Source organism: Phoca vitulina, unplaced genomic scaffold (assembly GCF_004348235.1).
Source record: "Phoca vitulina isolate PV1807 unplaced genomic scaffold, GSC_HSeal_1.0 scaffold20, whole genome shotgun sequence".
NCBI lineage: Eukaryota > Metazoa > Chordata > Mammalia > Carnivora > Phocidae > Phoca > Phoca vitulina.
This window is the reverse complement of record NW_022589723.1, coordinates 11,448,594-11,469,644: the sequence shown is the minus strand read 5'-3', so window position 1 is coordinate 11,469,644 and position 21,051 is coordinate 11,448,594. Positions and strand designations below refer to the sequence as shown.

Sequence of the window (21,051 nt, the reverse complement as noted above, 5' to 3'; positions counted from 1 at the left end):
TGATCCTGGGGTCTTGCGATCGAGCCCCACATCTGGCTCCCTGCTCAGCGGAGAGCCTGCTTCTCCCTCTCCCTCTGCCTGCCACTCTGCCTACCTGTGCTCACTCTCTATCTGTCAAATAAATAACATCTTTAAAACAAATTACCTATCAGTCTTTTTATATTTTCTGCCTTTGGTGTCATGCTTTAAAAAGCCTCCTCCAAAAAATAAAAATAAACAAATTTAAAAAAGGCTCCTCCATCCCAATATTATACAAATATTTACTTTTTCTTCTTTTTAGTAGTTAACTCTTCAATTCATTAAGAATTATTTTGATATGTATACTTTTAGGTAAAGATATGACTTAATCTTTTCCCAAATAGTTAACCTTTAATTCCTCAAGCGTGTTAGATTTATCGTTATTTTCCCCTTTGTTAAAAACATACTATTAAATTACTGGTTTGTAAACAACTTAAAACTTAAAACAATATAGATAAATCTAAAGGAGCTCTTGACCAACTTCCTCCTATCCTGAGAGCTATTAGTTTGTTCTTTTCCCTTTCAGGCTTCTTCCTTCGCATTTTAACGCATATAAGCGCAAATACATAGTTTGCGGCAACTTGGGCCCCCCACCCCCCGCACACACTTAATTCATCTTTATCTTTCCACGGAGGTCTACCTTGTTCTTTTCGACACCAACGCATGGTGTTCCATAATGAGCATGACCATGTTTATTTTGTCTTCCCTCGACCGATGCATGACTACAAGGTTTCAAATTTAATATTCACCAGATCTCCTCAAAGCGGCCGGGGCCCGAGCTTTCTTGTGCGCATGTGCAAGTGTCCAAGGGCTACATTCCTAAACATGGAATAGCTTTGAGTATTTTTTCATTCTGTGGGTTCTGGGGAACGACTGCGGGTACGTAGGGCGACAAACACCCCCAGACCAAAACCTGGCCTGAACGAGACGCAGAATAGGTACTCAGCCCCTGACAGTCTTCCTCCTTTCAAAATGGACGCTGAATTTATTTTTTACCTCGCAGATGCAACAGTTCGCAGCAACGAAACCAGATGCACAACCATTCAGGCACTGGGGACTACAACTAAAAAATTAGGGGAAGAAAAACCTCCAGCCATACCTGCCGTGACGCTTGCTTCCGGGAAGCGGACCGGAAGCCGCTCCTCGATTCTGCGTCAAACCCGACTTCAGGGGCCGTCGTAAAAGTGTCGCCCCTCGTTTCTTGGACCGGCCACAGGTTTCCGCTCGTCTCCGGCCGGGGGTCTGGAACTGCGGGTGTCAGTTTCCCTCAAGATGGCGGACGAGGAGGCCGGGGGTGCGGAGAGGATGGAAGTCAGTACCGAGTTGCCCCAGACCCCTCAGCTCCTGGCATCTGTAAGTCCTTGTAGGCAAGTTCCTTTTGTCCCCCCCAAGTCCTTCCCTACCGCGCTCTGGAGGATGTCGGGCTTCACCCCCTTTCGCGGCTCTGGGGAGGGGGAGTCGTATGGATTGGTCTGGAAGGAAGCCATCGAATAAAAGTTAGTCATTACCCACATTCCTGCCGACCAAGTCTACGGAATATAATGACTTTGTCATTTATTAGTCGTGACGAGTTCAAGCATGTCTCTATCCTTAAGTAGAAAGAACTGGTGATGTTACTAGATGGTCTGGTGTGGGGGCTGAGGCGGGATTAGAGGAAAAGCCATTTTTCGATAGACGCAGTGCCAACCCCTCTTGATGACAGGAATCCAGGACGCTGCACCTAATGTTATATTGCATAGCTGGCTGGGTGGGGCCTGATAATGGCAGGGAATACTGCCACTGTCAACTCGTCAAGATATTGGGTGTAGGAATTGTAGTCCCTCATTCTGGTGTCTTGAGAACCCCAAGCCTAACCCCTCAATGGAGAAACCCGTCGTCTGTCCCTTCTTATTAAGGGTGAAGAAACTTCCAGACATTTCGAATCAGAGCAGTACCATTAATTAATATCGCAATCTATACTCTGCCCTTGTATTTTGAAAGAATGGGAAGGCAGAGACAGTGAGCAAATTTGAGTCTATAGTCTGGCCACAGGGAGAAAGCAGATGAGGAGGATAAGAGCTAGGGGGCAATATTGGGGAATGTTCTGGATGTCTCTGGGCATCTAGTGGGGAGATATACAGGAAATATTCAGATATTGATTTCTGCATGATATTAAGTCTTATCACTTTGTCTTTATTGCTGCATATAGAAAAATGTGGGATATACACCTTTCTGAAGTTTTTTGGTTTGTAGTTTTAATAAAAGCATTTTTGGACTATTTTAATCATGCAAACACTTCAGCATTGTTTTATGAGAGAATAAAGTGAGCTCCAGAATTAAGAATCCACCCCAGGGACTGGGGAGACTGGCTGGGAGATAGAAACCAGGTAGGGAGGAAATTGGAATAAGGATTTGGCCAACTATAGCAGTGCGTGCAACCATCTTCTATCTCAAATAGTAGCAACCTCACTTCACTGCCAGTATTGAAGGAGGAAGCATCTCTTTGAAATGAGAAGGTAGGGAAAATTGAGAACCCCTGAAACATCTTAATGGTAGCTTGTGCTTTCTACATCTTAGAAGCAGTACAGAAATTGTGTGGATAGAAGTGTTATTGTAATTTTGTATTGCCAAAGATGGCTAGTGTTTATTTAAAGCTTTGATATATTAATTCCTTCCAGGTGGTACAGTAAAACCTCACCAATCTAGACTCCACTTATTTTTAATTGGAGATAATGGTACAGAAATCAAGGTAGAATTGGGTTGCAAACTCATTAATTCAAGAAATATTGGATTTCTTGGGGCAAGGCTGTAGGTTTTGCAAAGTAATGGGTAGATGTCAAGAGAAGTGTAATCGCCTGAGGGAACTCACAGTTTAGTGACACAGATAAGACAAGTGCTCAAAGAACTTTAATACAAGATAGGGTGATGTAAGTGGATGAAGAACTGTGACAGGCCTCATGATCATTTTTTTGACTTGGATCGTTCTATCTACTTAAGGATTCCAGATACCTCTTTACTTTCCTTTTCTTTTTAAAGCTACTGTCTTCAATTTTATTCTGACAGTGGAGTAAGATACTGGCTTTCCAGTTTACTACTTATTTGCTGTTAAATAAAATAAGCTCAGAGACTCTTTAACATTTGAATGATTTGTATTTTAAATCACTATTGGGAGGTAGGGAAAACAAAAATAATAAATATAGGACAGTTACAAGATTTTAGAAATCTCACCAACTCCATTAGAGCCTTGTCCTTGGTTATACTTTGTTATCCTTAAATCAAACTTTCTTCTTAAACCCCAGGTCATTTCTTTGTCATACTGCTATCAAAAGCATGAAGGCTCTCAAATTCCTAATATCACCTAACATGCAATTAAGGTGAAATAATAGATATGAATTATTGGACATTTATAAAAGTCATTGCTTAAGAATCATTAGAGGAGTTGATTTTGTAGGTCTGGGGTGGGGAATTTTCACAAGCATGCCCAGCTGATTCTGAAGTCCTGGTCTGTGAGCCACACTTTGAGTAAGACTTAACTAGACATTTGGAAATTCTCAATAGAGTGACAGTTGAGATTGTGGAAATGAAGATCTTTGAGGAGAAAAGTGTGTGTGTGTGTGTGTATGTGTGTGTGCACGCACGCATCAGCACATACACACAGGTTCAGACACACAGGGAGAGAGGGAAAGAAGAGAGGGAGAAGGACTAGGGACAGGAATGATTGAATTTCAGGGATAGAAGATGGAGGAAGAACCAGAGAAGGACCTAGAAAGGGAGCAGCCAAGCAAGTAGGAGGTGAGAGTAGTACGGTGCCATAGGGTCTAGTTTCTAGAAGAGGGTGGTTTATTGGGTCCAGAAGATAAGGACTGAGAAAAACTGGGAATTCAGAGAGTATATGGGGTGGTTTGACAAAACTTCTGCTTTCTGTCTACTTTGACTGGATTTTCTTTCCTAAGTCAATCTCAGAAGGTATCTCCTGGCTTGGTACTAAGGTCTTTGCTTTTTCCTGTCTACACCCTCTGCCTATGTGATTTCATCCAGTTCTTTGGCTTTAAGTACCATTGGTATGCATTCAGTTCCCAAATTCATATCTCTAGGTCATCTCACCTTTGAACTCCAGATTCACAAATTCAACTACTTGCCTACTTGACATAGCTACTTGGATGTCTGATAAGTGTTTCAAACAGGGGGAGCAATTAGGAAGCTACTGCTATAACCTAAGCCTTAGCTGATGGTGGTTTGTACTAGAGAGACATCACGGAGATAAAGAGAAGTGGATAGATTTGAGAGAGATTTTGGAGGTTTGGTAGAAGCAAAAAGATTTGCTAATGGATTAGGCATGAGGATAGAAGGGAAGAAACAAATCACATCTGGATCCTCAGTTTTTGGCTTAAGCATTCATGGTCATGGTTGGTCATATTCTGAGAGAAAGGACCAGGTTTGGAGAGGGGTAGGAAGGGAGGCTGATCAAGAATTTTGTTATCCCTGTCTCATGGCACTTCCATAATAGCTCTCGAACACAAACAACTCTCTCTGTCTCCACTCCACCTCTCTAGTCCTAGCCACCATCTGTTGCCTAGGCAACTGGAGTGGCCTCTTAACTGGTTCTCTTTGCTTCCATTTCTGCCCTCTTCCAGTTTATTTTCCACAGATCACCAGAGTAATCTTTTTAAGACTAATTCAGATCATGTCAGCCTCCTGCCTAAATCCTTCAGTGGCTTCCCATTTTACTTGGAATAAAATCTAAACTCATTATAAGTCTTTCAAGATCCTGCATGATCTGGCTCCTACATCTCCCCCTCATTTCCTGTTATTTCTCCTAATTTAGTGTTAGCTACACTGGCCTGTTAGTTTCTAAAACAAGCACAAGATCTATCTTGCTCTAGGGCCTGTGCCTTTGCTTGCTGTTCTTTTTTCCAAGAGTGTTTTTCCTCTGCTTTTTCTTGATACTTACCCAGTCTAAAAGATGGGTTCTTCTTATCCTTCTGTGTGTAAGCACCCTGTTTATTTCCTTTACTGCACTTATTACAATCTGTAATTACTATGTTGTCTTTATTATTTAAGTATCTGTCTCTCCCACCAGAATGCAAGCTCTGTGAAGACAAGGATCATGTCTGACTTGTCCACTGATATGTCCCAGTATGCGTTTGAAGTAGCAGACATTTACATACTCTTAATGAATAACTGAGAATCAACATTAGTGATTTATTTTAACAAGATTGGTAGTGATTGGGGGAGGGAGTTGTGGAGGAAGGATGGGAAGAGAAATGAAGGAGCATATTAGGATAGTACCTAACACTGGGGTCCAGGTGAAGGTGGGGGGGTGTAGGAAAAGCCAAAACAGGAATTCTGTGGGGAATTGATGGGATTTGAGTTATTAAAAGTTATGATGTTGACATAAACGGAAGACCTGAGCATTATGGTCAGTAAGGGGTTTTGGAGTTTGAGAACATGGAGGCACATCAGGTTCTGTGATGGTAGAGCCAGGTTAGATGAGCCTCTGTGCATTCCTAGAGCACCCTTTTCATACTCCTGTTGTATGTAGCATGTCTCAGGCTGTCCTGAGCATTGCCTGTTTGCTGCCTGTCTTTCCTTCTAGACAAGAAACTCCTTGAGAGCATAAGCTGTTTCCTGTTCACACCTGTATCTCCAGGACCTAACACATTGCTTCAGAATTTCTGTTGAATGCATGCACGAGTGAATGAATGAGGAGACAATAACTGAGGTGGAGTGGAGGTGGAGGTAATAGGAGTTGAGGCGATTAGGCTAAAAGGTTTAAAATTGAAAGAGGAATTTAAAAAAATTAACATTATCGAGTTATATTTTAAGTACAATAAAATGCTTCCATTTTAAGTGTTTCGGTTGATGAGTTTTGATAAATGTATACACCTATGTAACTATTACTAAATTGGGGCTACAGAACATTTCCATTACTCCCAAAGTTATACTGTCTCCAAATGGGGGGATTTTAGGGTTTTTTTTTTTAAGTTTAATATTGTTATGTTTGTGCTATAATCATTATGAAAATCAAGAAAAAATTTATCTACAATCTCATATGTGTAGTGGATCTTTAAAAGATAAAAATTTGTTTTGATAGTTGACCTTAAAATACTGAGATGGGACACCTGGCTGGCTTAGTCAGTGGGGCATGTGACTCTTGATCTCAGGGTTGAGTTTGCGCTCCATGTTGCGTATACAGCATATATAGGAGTTCACAGTAGATGACCTGGGACTAAAGAGGTCTTAATATTTTGTCTTAAGTCAAAATTACTTAAAAAAAAATTACTTAAAAAAAAAAAAACTTAAAGAAAAAAGTAAAATACTAAGATATAGAAGAAGGAATAAGAAGTTATATGTTATTTTCAGTGGTGGTGATATTTCTTAGAAATTGAAATCTATATCATTTTAGGCCAGAGGACAGCTTTTTTTTTTTTTCTCTCAAGATTTTATTTATTCGACAGACACAGCAGGAGAGGGAACACAAACAGGGGGAGTGGGAGAGGGAGAAGCAGGCTTCCTGCTGAACAGAGAGCCCGTTGTAGGACTTGATCCCAGGACCCTGGGACCATGACCTGAGCCGAAGGCAGACACTTAATGACTGAGCCACCCAGGTGCCTGCACAGCTTTCTATAGTAAGGACACACTTAAAATGAGAAAACTAGGATGAAAACCAAGGTCTCTTGAGCCCTGACTGAAGTGCTTTGTCACCAGATCATAGCAGGGCCTACTGCCTGTTGTTTTTTCATTATCATCTCCTAATTTTGGTTGTGGACAGCTAAGGAAAATTCTGATTTTCAGTATCAGACTCTATAGACCCAAATATGAAGTTGAGGTGTAAAACTGCAGATTAGAGTGATAGATTCAGTCCCACTACCTGTAATAGTCTAGGGAAGAATAGTAATTTAGTGTGGATAAGCTGGTGCTGAAGATGGACTGCTTATGTTTAATAACAGACACTGTCCTGCAAATAAAGAGGTTTTTGTCCTCAATAATGCATGGAGGGACTGGGTAGATATGTGTATAAATCACTGATACAGGATGAACCAATACAGTGTCCTGACCTATTCTCTTCATGTGTGCTGGCCTTGAGGGTTATTTCAGATTTCCCTTGCCATCATTTTACCCATTTCTCTACAGGTGCTAATCATACACTGTGCTCTGTGAAAGTTTCTTTAAGCTTTTAACTCATTGCCTCAGGTGACTTAAGACAAAATATTAAGACCTCTTTAGTCCCAGGTCATCTACTGTGAACTCCTATATGTTCTTTTAAGGTATTCTGAGTTAACATGCCTCCTATTGAAGAAACAATTGTTATTTGATGAATTTGGTTTTTTTTTAAAGCATTTGGTACAGCCTTTTTTTTTTTTTAAATGTTAAGTTGCACCCTATAATACACTAAGTGTTTATGGAAATATGCTGTACTAAATAAATGTTACTGAATGACTCTAGAAGAGTTATTGTGCTTCCCTAAGTGCCTACTTACTATCCGGGAATGATATAGGCCCTGTCCAGGTTGGAGTCTACTGTTAATCACTTGAATATAATAATTCTCCTTCTAATAGTTTACTTAATGCCATTCTTCAGAACAAAGTCTATTTGACTTGTTTGGAGGAGTGGGGCTTAACCACTTAACTGTGTCTTTATGGACTACTTTTAAAAATGCCTTTGAACTTTTGGTATTTATGGGTAAGCTAGAATGACTTGAGAACAGGAAGAAAAATCTTTTAATTTATCCATTTATTTTTATATACACACACACTCTACTTTGTAGTCTAAGAAAGGATTTTAGTCCATTTGCAAATATATATTCAATACAGTAGAAAGAGGATATGGGATGTGTACTCCACACTTTAGGAAAGCAGATTTCATTGTCCAAAGATTTCAAGGAGAGCTTAGAAAATTGGAGCATGAACCTATGATCAGAGAAGAAAAAGGAAGAGAATGACTTAGGAGGAACAGAATGCTTTTAAAAACTAAATTCTGACAGTATGCTTATGTATTATCTTAAAAGAAAAGAGAGGTGACTTATTTGTCACATGACTCTATATTTGACCCTGGCTTATTTTATCAATGCCATGAAGACATAGTATACTTACTTATCATATTTACGAACAACACAAAGCTGGCAGGGATAAGAAATACGTTATAGGACACATATACAAAAAATGTCCTTAGTCTGAATATTGCATCAAAACTAACAAAGTGAAATTTAATTGTGGTGAAAGTACAGTCTTATACCTCGGGTTAGGTATTTGTATATAGGACCAGGTCTCTTATATGTGATTGACCTAAGGATTTTAGTTGTCTGCAAACCTAAGTCATAATATGATGTGGCTGCCAAAAAAAAAGAATGTGACCTTTTTGAGCAGTTAAGTACCCTGGATAAGGAAGGTAAGAAACAGTCCCACTCCTCTATACAGAGGCACATTGTGCATGTTCCATAAAAGAGTAATCAACGTAGAGAGTAGTCTGAATACCGTGGGATTAGGGATGGCCAAATGTCATTTCTAGGGATGGACAGATTTCTTTAGTTTCTGTGTTCCAGTGTAGTTCCAGAATAAAGAGACCGATGAGAGACTTAATAGTTATCTTATTTGAAAGGTTGTTCGATGAAAGAACAGAGTAAATTGTATGGATTATTTCAGGCAATATAGGATAAAAATTACAGGAGAGTAGATTTTGGCTGAATTATGAGCTGTAAGAATGGACATTGGCTGAAAGGAAGTGTTCAGACAGGCTTAGGGAACCAATTATCAGATATGTTATAGATAGGATGCCTCATGGGGTATGCAGTGGAACTAGGGGTTTTGCTGTTACTGTTTGCTTGTTTTTATGAAACTTTATGAATCTGTCAGATAGTATTACAAGAAAACTTTGTGTAACCAAAAGATTTCTTGATGCCTGTAGATACTCCAACTACACTCATCCAGTACTTGCTATGAACGATCCTAGAGCCTCTAGATTTTGTTACTACTTTAAAACAGAAGAGTTGGAAAAAGAGTTTCAGGGAATCTGAAGCCTTGTAGATGTCAGCAGTTGTCTAAGGAAGTGTAAGTTGTGGTTTGAACAAAAAGAACGTTCTAAAAGTACGTTCCTTTTTCAGAATGGTGTTCCCAAACAGGCATCCAAGTCCCTGGGTCAGAATTGAGAACATATCTTAATCTCCATGGGGATGAAGAAAATGTTTGGAATGTTTGGGAATTTAAATGTTGTGAGAACTGGGCGCCTGGGTGGCTCAGTTGGTAAAGCGACTGCCTTCAGCTCAGGTCATGATCCCAGGGTCCTGGGATCGAGTCCCACATTGGGCTTCCCCTGCTCTGCGGAGAGCCTGCTTCTCCTTCTGCCTCTGCCTGCTACTCCCCTGCTTGTGCTCTCTCTCTCTCTCTCTCTCTGTCAAATAAATAAATAAAAATCTTTAAATGTTGTGAGAACTTGTTTTTACAGAACAGTCAATTAAGAAAACCTTCTCTGACCTCCAAATGTCGAAAAAAAAATTTTTTTTCCTCCTGGACATTGAAATTAAAAATTCTTAATTTTGTGATAGACATTGGGGAGGGTATGTGCTATGGTAAGCGCTATGAATTGTTTAAGACTGTTGAATCACAGACCTGTACCTCTGAAACAAATAATACATTATATGTTAAAAAAAAAAAAAAAAAGAAGAAGATAGCAGGAAGGGAAAAATGAAGTGGGGGAAATCGGAGGGGGAGATGAACCATGAGAGACTATGGACTCTGAGAAACAAACTGAGGGTTCTAGAGGGGAGGGGGGTGGGGGGATGGGTTAGCCTGGTGATGGGTATTGAGGAGGGCACGTTCTGCATGGAGCACTGGGTGTTATGCACAAACAATGAATCATGGAACACTACATCAAAAACTAATGATGTAACGTATGGTGATTAACATAACATAATAAAAAAAATAAAAAATAAAAAAAATTCTTAATTTTATTCTTATCTGAAGTGGGTAAAAATATTAAAACAACCAAACAAATAAATAAGAAAATCAAGCCTACTCCAGGCACCAATAATTCCTGAACATGTCACCCAGTAAAATACATGCTGTGTAGTTTTTCTTATCTGGAAACAAAATTAAATCTTAGTTGAAAAAGATTTTTCATAGATGTGGCAGTCATCTAGGAAAAAGTCTTCATGAAAGAGTGAAATTATACTTTATCTCCTATAAGAATTCTATAGTTTTAGAAGGCTTAATGTCAATATTTGCTTTGTTCTCTCTAGCAAGAAATCCATAACATTCAGCAATGACTGAGAACTTTTTTTCTTCAAAGATTTTATTTATTTATTTATTTATTTAGAGAGAGCATGCGAGCAGGGGGGAGGGGCAGAGGGAGAGGGAGAGAATCTCAAGCAGACTCCTCACTGAGCACAGAGACTGATGTGGGGCTTAATCCCAGAACCCTGAGATTATGACCTGAGCCGAAATCAAGAGTCAGACACTTAACCAATTGAGCCACCAAGGTGCCCCAAGAGAACTTTTGTTAAGTATTTGTGGTGGGCCTGTGGTGATACAGGGATTTGGAAGGCAGCGTTCCTCCCTTCAGGGAATTTATAGTCTGGGTGAAGAGGCTAGGTGTACACATACAAAGATAATTAATGTTATCTGACAGGGTATTGGTACTGAATGAGTACGTCCTTCAGTAAGTGCTGTATTGGAGTTACAGGGGAGAGAAATTTTCTTAGGCTGATCAGTGTAGTAGTCAGAGAGGAGTGCCTTGAGTTTGATGGACCTTAAGGAATAACTCCCAGCAGGGATGGAAGGATGGAGAGGTAGTGGTAAAATCACTGGAGAGAGCATTTAAGTCATCAATACCCAGACATTCTGCCCAAATCAACCAACAGTATAAAGATAACATTTTAAAATATTAGTTCACACAGGGACGCCTGGGTGACTCAGTTGGTTAAGCATCTGCTCAGGTCATGATCCCGGGGTTCTGGGATCGAGTCCCACATTGGGCTCCTTGTTCAGTGGGGAGCCTGCTTCTCCCTCTGCCTGCCACTCCCCCTGCTTGTGCTCTCTCTCTCTGACAAATAAATAAGTAAAATCTTTTAAAAAATAAGAGTAAGGGGCGCTTGGGTGTGTCAGTTGTTAAGCGTCTGCCTTTGGCTCAGGTCATGATCCCGGGGTCCTGGGATCGAGCCCCCCGTGGGGCTCCCTGCTCAGTGGGAAGCCTGTTTCTCCCTCCCTACTCCCCCTGCTTGTGTTCCCTCTCTCGCTGTCTCTCTCTCTGTCAAATAAATAAATAAAATCTTTTAAAAAAATAAGAATAAAATATTAGTTCACACCAAGACATGTAATGACAGAGATACAATTTAAGAATATTTAGTAGTACACAGGAATGTTAGGCAGATGTTAGTGAAGAGTCTTCATTTGGAGGAAAGAAATAAAAAGAAGACAAAACTATGTTTCTTGTATTGTTTTACGATTAAAATGAAATTGATTAGTTAAAAAAAAGAAGATAGTAGGAAGGGAAAAATGAAGGGGGGGAATCAGAGGGGGAGACAAACCATGAGACTATGGACTCTGAGAAACAAACTGAGGGTTTTAGAGGGGAGGGGGGTGGGGGGATGGGTTAGCCCGGTGATGGGTATTAAGGAGGGCACGTATTGAATGGAGTACTGGGTGTTATACGAAAACAATGAATCATGGAACACTACATCAAAAACTAATGATGTAATGTATGATGACTAACATAACATAATAAAATAAAATTTAAAAAAATGAAATTGGGGCGCCTGGGTGGCTTAGTCGTTAAGCGTCTGCCTTCGGCTCAGGTCATGATCCCAGGGTCCTGGGATCGAGCCCCGCATCGGGCTCCCTGCTCGGCTGGGAGGCTGCTTCTCCCTCTCCCACTCCCCCTGCTTGTGTTCTCTCTCTTGCTGTGTCTCTCTCTGTCAAAAAATAAATAAAATCTTAAAAAAAAAAAAAAAGGTAAATTTAAAAGTACTGTGCACTTACATTTGGTTGAGTACAATGAGCACTGAACTCTAGGAGTTAGGATATCTAACTTCTGTTCCTGACTCTGATACCAATTGGTTATTCAGTCTTGGAAAAGACAATTTACTTCTCTCTGTGACTCATATTTTTCATCTATAAGATGCAAGACTTGAACCAGAAGATCCCTTAGGTTTTGGTGACTGTCAAATTTCTCATGTTCTTCAAAGTATTCTTCAAAAACTTGAAAAGAACTAATTCTGTGCCTTCCATAATTAGATAACACAGAAAAATTTTTTATTTGGTGTATAGCAGTAAACATACGGGATTTTTTTTTTATTTAGTGCTGTTTGGAGAAAAGAACCTTAGGTATACCATAGAACATTAGGTATTCTTTATTTCATAGTTACAGTTGTTGCTGGATTTGTGGAGGAAACAAGTTGTTGGTCTGTGCGTACCCTAGAAAAGTTGGGAGTTAGAATACTGGAAGGTATAGATGTTTTTTTTTAAGGTTTTAGTAAAATATTTTTAATTTTACAATTAAAAAATTCCCCCAAATATGGAAAATATCACTAAGAATATTATTCATATTAGGTAAGCAAATGTACACATTCTGTGAAAATATGCCAAACTCTCACTACCTACTGCTGTTAACATTTTGGTGTATATTCCTCCTGATTTTTTCCCCTCATATAAAATATTTAGCCACAGTGAGATTTTATACATACTGCTTCGTAACCTGCTTTACCAAACTGTGTATTATTAATGGCTTTCTGTATTAGTAAATAATCATCTTCAGTTTTGGTTCTTTTTTCTTTTTATTTTGAACTCATTTTAGACTTACAGAAAAGTTGTGAAAATAGCAGAAACAGTTCTCTTATATCCTTCACACCTGCATTCCCTAATGTTAGCATCTTACATAACCATAATATAATTATCAGGGACAGGAAATTAATATTGATAGTAACTAAACTATAGACCTTATTTGAATTATAATAGTTTTCCCACTGACATTAAATATTTTTCTGTTCCAGGATCCTATCTAGTATCTCACATTACATTTAGTTATTTCTCCTTTGTTGCCTCTGGTCTCTAATAGGGTCTTATTTTCTTCATAGTCTTTTCAAGTTTATAACAGTGTCTTGTTCTTGCCTTGTTTTTCATGACCTTGACATTTTTCAACAATATTGAAAAATTATTTTGTAGAATGTTCCTCAGTTTGGATTGATGTTTTCTCATGATTATAATGAGGCTATGCATTTTTGGCAAAAATAACACAAAAGTGATACCATAGCCTTCTCAGTGTATCATATTCAGGGATTTTTGGTATCATTATTCTTATAACTGGTGATACTTATGTTAATCACTTGGTTAAGTTGATATCTGCAGGGTTTCTCTACTTTAAACTTTTTACCTTTTCCCTTATAGTTAATAAGTATCTTCAGGGAGATATTTTGAGACTATTTGGCATCACTTTTCTTTTTAAGGTTTTTTATTTTTAAGTAATCTCTACACCCCATATGGGGCTCAAACTTACAACCCTGAGATCAGGAGTCACATGCTCCACCGACTGAGCCACTCGGGTACCCCAGTGACTCTCCTTTTTATCTTTTAAGCTATGTACTTTGAAATTTGCTTTTAAAATTTACATAAATTAAATAACTTTTTATTATACAATTCTGTGAGTTTTGATATTTGCCAGTTGTGTAACCATCATCATAATACAGGTATGGAACAATTCCATTGCACTCCAAAATTCCCTCACTTCAGGGGCGCCTTGTGTGGCTCAGTCGGTTAAGCGTCTGCTTTCAGCTCAGGTCATGATCTCAGGGTCCTAGGATCAAGCCCCGTGTTGGGCTCCCTGCTTAGCAGGGGAGTCTGCTTCTCCCTCTGCGCCTCCCGCCGTTCCTGCTCTCTCAAATTAATAAATAAAATCTTAAAAAAAAAATTTCCTCACTTCTACTTTGTAGTAAACCCCTGGCAACCACTGTGCAATCCTCCGTCTTGCTAGTAGTTTTGCCTTTTCCAGAATGTCATATAAATGGAATCATACAGTACATAGCCTTCAAAATTTTAAATTATTTTTTTAGAATATAACTTTAATGTGAACAAATACAAAACTATGTATAAATGCTAGTTTTTACATAACTATGAGACAAACATGAAATACCATAGCTAACCCATTTCAAATGAATAATATTAATTTAATTAGAAGGATGTTAAGTGTAACTAAATTGTCAGTGTTGGGTTGATAGTAGAGATCTGTGCACTCAACCTTCTGTTTCCCTTACCTCTGTTCATTTAAGCTTGCTGTTACTGAGTGCCATTGAAAATTGGTCAGGCTGGGCTGGTAATCATACCTCACATTTAAGCCCAAATGAGTAATCCCCAAATGTCTTTTTTTAACAGGGCATTTCTTGATACTTGGAAAGCTGTCTTGTTTGAAGATAAGAGTGGAATGGTGGTGTTCTTGAAACCTGCATATAGTGTCTATGAAATCCCATGATGGGAATCAGGAATTTGGCACAGAGATGAGCTCTGCTCAGTTCACACAGATGCTGTCACTATGAACATGTCCCCAATTGCTAAGAGGCAGTACATAGCCTTTTGAGTTAGACTGCTTTTACAATAATAGATTTTGATGTTGCATGAATTGATAACTTACTCTTTTTATTGCTGAGCAGTATTCCATGGTTTGGCTGTAACACAGTTCCTAATTCACCAGTTGAAGGACAATTGGGTTATTTCTGGGTTTTGGCAATTTAAAGCTGCTGTAACATTCGTCTTTACTTTTTTGTGTGAACATAAGTTTTCATTTCTTAGGTAGATTCTTAAGAGTTTGATTGCTGGGTCATAAGGTAATATATGTTTAACTATAAGGAAACTACCAAACTCTTTTATAAAGTGGCTATACCATTTTCAGTTCCTACCAGCATTTTCCTTTTCCAGTTTTCTGGATCCTGTTGATATTGTTAGTTTTATATTTTATTTTTTATCTACACCTTAATATAATAGGTTGTGTAGGGGTATCTCACTGTCATTTTAATTTGCATTTCTCTAATGACTAATGATGTTGAACATGTTTTCGTGTACAAATAAGCCATCTGAAATCGTTTCTTTTAAAGAGCAGAAGGGTTTAGGTGTACTTTTGATGAGTCTAATTTACCCATTTTCTTTTATGTTCAGTGCTTTTGGCATTCTAAAAACTCTTTTGCACTCATTCATTTTTATCTCTCAGTAAATGTTATGGTTCCTTAAAACAATTAAACTAAGACTGGGGAATGTTTTGTCTGTACAGCACCTGACTGGTCATAGAATTGTCTTCACAGACCAGGAGTTGCCCATTCCAAGAGGGAAGGGTAATTCTCATCCAATACAGCTGCTCTTTTTTTTCCAGGTATATGTGGTATGTGGGCAACCACTTATTTCCAAAGCTATTTTTTTTTTAATTACCCACTTTCCTTTTACCACTTTCCTTTTGTATTGGTGAGGGATACGATAATATATTGTAAATCACTTTCTCTGAAGTTACAGAATTATGCCAATATTTGTCCCCCTACATCTTCAAGAGGAAACTTGTAACAAAGTCTAATTTTTGTTTTCTTTTCTTTCAGTGGTGGGATCAGCAAGTTGATTTTTATACTACTTTCTTGCACCATTTGGCACAATTGGTGCCAGAAATTTATTCTGCTGAAATGGACCCAGATTTGGAAAAGCAGGAGGAGAGCATACAAATATCCATATTCACTCCACTGGAATGGTACTTATTTGGAGAAGATCCAGATATTTGCTTAGAGAAATTGAAACACAGTGGAGCATTTCAACTCTGTGGGAAGGTTTTCAAAAGTGGAGAGACAACATATTCTTGTAGGTAAGAATTAGAAATTTTCAGGATTGGTTATAATTTCAATTTTGGTATTTTATACTTATTTATGATGTATTTTATTTTGTGTATTACTATTTATAATATACTTAATCATACTTAATTTCCTTTTATTATGCACTTATAAATCTGTTTTTGCTTGTATAGCTTGTTTGTGAATATATGACTTAAACAGTTGTCTCACTTTTCTGTTCTCTAAAAGTATTTAAGAGATGGACTTTTGCCTTGTTTATAATATAGTCCACATACTCTTATCTGAAACCCTAGGGCCAGGTGTATTTCAGAGTTCTAAACACTTTTCCAGGAGTGTCAGGGCAGGATCCTATCATCAAACATAGCATTTCTGTAAGAAATCTATGAATATTCACAGCAAGTGGTATAAATAAAGTCTGTAGTCTTATGTCATTTCAGGTCAGTTTTTGCTACCAAGTGAGATTTGGTGTCAAGGGATTGTGGACCTGTAGGGACAGTTGAAATTCAGTTGAGTAGAAAAAGCCATTGGTAGGAAACTGGAAGCAGCTTTAGGCTTTTTGTCCTTTGTAAGAGCGGTGTTTTTTTTTTTAAAGATTTTTTATTTATTTGACAGAGAGAGACACAGCGAGAGCAGGAACACAAGCAGGGGGAGTGAGAGAGGGAGAAGCAGGCTTCCCGCCAAGCAGGGAGCCCGATGTGGGACTCGATCCCAGGACCCTTTGATCATGACCTGAGCCGAAGGCAGACGCTTAACGACTGAGCCACCCAGGTGCCCAAGAGTAGTTGTTTTAAACATCAGGGAGCACACGGAACGTTTTTATTCCCTACTTCTGCCTGACGTTTTTCATCTTTTTTTTTTTTTTTTTTTTTAAAGATTTTATTTATTTATTTGAGAGAGAGAATGAGAGAGAGCGAGTACATGAGAGGGGGGAGGGTCAGAGGGAGAAGCAGACTCCCTGCCGAGCAGGGAGCCTGATGCGGGACTCGATCCCGGGACTCCAGGATCATGACCCGAGCCGAAGGCAGTCGCTTAACCAACTGAGCCACCCAGGCGCCCTGACGTTTTTCATCTTTTAGATCTTAGCTGCACTCTAGTTTTAGTGGGGTTTTTTTTCCCCCTTTACTAGAGGTAGTTCAGGTTAGGAGTGAATTTTTAGACTTTATAAATTCAGAGAATTGTTTTTGGCTTCACTATAATTCTAGGTTTGCCTGGTTTACATATAGGTTTTTTTTTTTTTTTAAGATTTTATTTATGGGGCGCCTGGGTGGCTCAGACATTAAGCGTCTGCCTTCAGCTCAGGTCATGATCCCAGGGTCCTGGGATCGAGCCCCGCATCGGGCTCCCTGCTCAGCGGGAAGCCTGCTCCTCCCTCTCCCATTCCCCCTGCTTGTGTTCCTCCTCTTCCTGTCTCTCTCTCTGTCAAATAAAATCTTAAAAAAAAAAAAAGATTTTATTTATTTATTTGACAGAGAGAGACACAGCAAGAGAGGGAACTCAAGCAGGGGGAGCGGGAGAGGGAGAAGCAGGCTCCCCATGGAGCAGGGAGCCCGATGCTGGGCTTGATCCCAGGACCCCGGGATCATGACCCGAGCCGAAGGCAGATGCTCAACGACTGAGCCACCCAGGCGCCCCTGGTTTACATATAGTTAACAGTTGTTTAGAAGATAGTATCTTTATCCTGTTCTTTTCTCAGGAAAAAAGGCAGCTTTTGTATTTTGTGTACTATTTTGCTACATAGGTAGTAAGGTTTATTTATCTTCTTTATATATATTTTAGCTGAAGCCCAATCAGTTTCAGCTAAAACATAATAGACATTTGCAGATCTCACTTCTCCAGAAGTGTCATGGAGACATTTTAAATTGTCACAACTGGGGCAATGGTACTAGCATCTAGTGGGTAGAGGACAGGGTTGCTGCTGAAGCATCCTGCAGCACGGGACAGTCTCCTCTATCCGCAATAAGTAATTACCCAGTTCGGAATGTCAGTACTGCTGAGGTTGAGAAATTCTGCTCTAAATAGGTCGGTAGATCATACATATTTTCAAGAGTATAGTTAGGCAATCTTTATTTCCTAATAGCCTTTAAAATCATTTTTTAACTTGCCAATTCCATCTCTTCGACCCTTCTAAATCAGATATTTTAAAAATTGATTTTGCACTTTTCACCAATTTATGTTGCTCTTAATGTTTTCCTGAAAAAGTTAAATAAGATAGTGACTTTTAAGAGTTATTATTAGGGAAGAGATTAAGAGAGATTGAATTTTTTTTGTTCATTCAATAAATATTAACTGAATACCTACCATGTGCCCGGCACTATTCTAGGTACTTAGGACATAACAATATACAAAATAAAGAAACATTCCTGCCCTTATGCTGCTTACATTCTAATGAATTTTGTCTTTATCCAAGCCTCATTTACCGGTGAACAGTCAGTGTTGGTGAAAATATGTTTATAAATGCAGGAGGGTAAGATGATGACAGGTAATGGAAAAAACAGCTAATCATTTGTTACAAAACTAATTTTAATATGCAACTTAGCAGTCTGAAATCAGGTAGAAGCTCAAAGTAACGAGGATGATTTAAGAAGCAAAACCAAACCTAGGTATTCAAATATGGCTAAAATTATTTGGAATTTAGTTTTTGAGACATTTTCATATTCAGCTTGTGCACCATACAGGAAACTCATTCACATTATATTATAGTCATACCTTAAACATCATTGGCATCCTCTAAATTTTGGAATCTAATTTTTAATCTTTTTCAGAGACTGTGCAATTGACCCAACATGTGTACTCTGTATGGACTGCTTCCAGAATAGTGTTCATAAAAATCATCGTTACAAGGTATGGAAATAGATCCATAAAATCTCTAAATTAGCAGGAACCTGGTGGCCATCTAGTCCAAATTCCTGCCAGTACTTGAATTCCTTCTGCAGTAGCTCTGATACATGAACATTTAGCTTTGGTTAAATAACACGATAGGAGAGCTACTACCTCAAGAGGCAGCGCTTTGTAAATTTTTTGTGAGATATATCATTTTTATACAAAAGACTGTATAAGGCATATGAAGAACTTAGAGAATAACTATGAAGCGAACATCTGTGTAACCACTACTTAGGTCAAGAATAGGCATTGTCAGCTCTCAGAGGCCTCCTGTTTATCCCTTCTAGATCACAGTCTTTCTCTCTCCCGTTGGATAGCTTTTCTCCTGTGTTGTGTGATAATGGTTTTCTTGATTTCTCTTTTAGTTTATCACCCAAATCACACTGAATAGTTTTATCTGTTTTTGAGCTTTATATAGATGGAGTCATGCTGTATCTTTTACTTGCTGAGTAGCTTCTTTCACTCAGTATTATGTTTAATAGCTGTAGTTTGTCCATTGATCTTATAGTGTTCAATAATCCATGTTGTCTTTATTCATTGTACTGTATATGTAGACTGTTTCTAGTTTGGGGCTGTTATGAACAGTTGTGCTGTGAACATTCTTATTTGTGTATTTTGGTACACATGTCCAGTAGTTTCTTTAAGGTATATATCTGGAATAGAATGCTGAGTTCTAGGGTATGTGAATCTTCAGTTATAATAAATAATGTCACATTGTTTTCCAAAGTGGTTATACTAATTTATAGTCTCTCCAGCAGTACATGGGAGTTCCCATTGCTGCACATTCTTGGAAGATTTGGTCTTGTCAGTCATTTTAATTTTAGCCAGTCTGGTGGGTATATAATAGTATCACATTGTGGTCTTAATTTTCCTAATTACTAATGAGGTTGAGGGCTTTTTCCTTACTTGTTACATTTTAGACAACTTTATTTTGAGCTGAAATGTATTTCTCAAATATTTGTATTGGTTGTATACTTTGTATACTCTGGACTTAGACAGATGTTATTGATGTTATTGATGGTTCTCTTTAATATCCTGTTAAACATTGTCTAAGGTCCTGTGTAAATGTATATAACATCTTGAAGTTATGTTTGTGTCTTCCATAGAGTTGAAAGCGCTATTCATGTTATGAGACTGGCCTCAACATTACCACTTCTATTTCAGGAGGTGATGGGCAAGAGATTATAGGTATTATTATTATTGTGCACAAGAATAAACAGATAGAGGAACCTATGATATAGTGTGGTTCAAATGTTTTCCCAAGATTGCAAAGCTAATCACTGATGAGATTTATAGAGTTAAGCATTTGTTAACTTTATTCCATATTTCCATATTTCCTCATCACCTCCATTAATTATAGTATTTCTTATGCTGGAGAACCAAAGAAAGAATGCCAGAAGTAGAGACAGGAGGAAGTTGTTAATTTCTTCTCATTTTTACTCTGGGAGACTAATAGGGAAAGATGCTAAAAGTCTTAAGACCAAAGTTTTCCAGTTCCTCAAATTTAAAGACTTCTAAGCTTATGCTTTCCAGGCTTTGGGATTTTGTGGGTCAGTACAATTTGCAAAAGCTTTGGATGAGACATAGGGTTTTCAAATTTTTCTTTGGCCATGTAAGTTCAATTTTAATTTTAAAAAGGACACAAGGACAGCACCAAATATACCTGCCATTTCCTATCATTTTGTAAAGGAAAAGACATTTTAATTCCAAGAAAGTAGGATAATCCCAGAATAAAGACCAGTCCTTTAAATTGTATCCATGTAGCTCTGTGAAAGAGCTCGCTACATTTCTTCCTTTTCTGGTTTTTCTGTAGACTGGTAAAAACTTGTTTGTTAAATTTTGGGAACCTTTTCATCAAGCTACCTTTAAGTTTTTAAAGCTTACCAGTTTACATCACCACCACAAAGCACTCTTTTATGGAACATACTTAGGTTTACCATCTTGAGGTTCTGCAGAGTTCTTCTTACAGAAGAAGGTGCTTACATGGTTTACTCAGGAACCTTTGAGTCATCAGAAGGATGGGCTATTTTATGACTAATAAAAGATGATGTCTATAAGCTTTAAAAAATATTACCCATCACATGTGAGTGTGAAGGGACAGAACACTTTTGATGAGAGAATATATTGATAGAATCTCTCTGGAATACCTGTATGTGTGATGAAATTTTTAAAGAAAAGCATATGAATGACTAATAAGCATAATACAAGTGAGTAGTAACTTCCAGGGCAGGTAAGAGAATGGGACTCTGGATGATCACACAGGCAGTTTCAGCAGTATTCATATTCTCTTGGGTTGGGTGCTGGGTTCACGGGTGTTCATTTCATTGTTATACTTTGTAACTTACCTATGCTCTGTGTATATTCTTTTG

At 38.4% G+C, this 21,051-nt stretch overlaps 2 protein-coding genes across 6 annotated transcripts in view; one reads left to right on the top strand and one right to left on the bottom strand.

Annotated features, from left to right (window-relative positions):
• The window catches only part of TMEM62 (transmembrane protein 62), a 47,255-nt gene extending 46,052 nt beyond the window's left edge, over nucleotides 1-1,203 (bottom strand). For all 3 annotated transcript variants that reach the window (XM_032417978.1, XM_032417981.1, XM_032417980.1), the window contains exon 1: nucleotides 1,118-1,203. The gene's annotated coding sequence lies outside the window, so the exon portion shown is untranslated. The remainder of the gene's footprint in view (nucleotides 1-1,117) is intronic.
• UBR1 (ubiquitin protein ligase E3 component n-recognin 1) overlaps nucleotides 1,171-21,051 on the top strand; it is a 150,863-nt gene continuing 130,982 nt past the window's right edge. For 2 of the 3 annotated variants that reach the window (XM_032417971.1, XM_032417972.1), the window contains exons 1-3: nucleotides 1,267-1,371; nucleotides 15,560-15,816; nucleotides 18,565-18,643. In XM_032417971.1, coding sequence (XP_032273862.1) covers nucleotides 1,291-1,371; nucleotides 15,560-15,816; nucleotides 18,565-18,643 — 417 coding nt within the window. In that variant the 5' untranslated portion in view covers nucleotides 1,267-1,290. Of the gene's footprint in view, nucleotides 1,372-15,559; nucleotides 15,817-18,564; nucleotides 18,644-21,051 lie in introns of all 3 variants that reach the window. The other variant, XM_032417970.1, reaches the window with a different exon arrangement.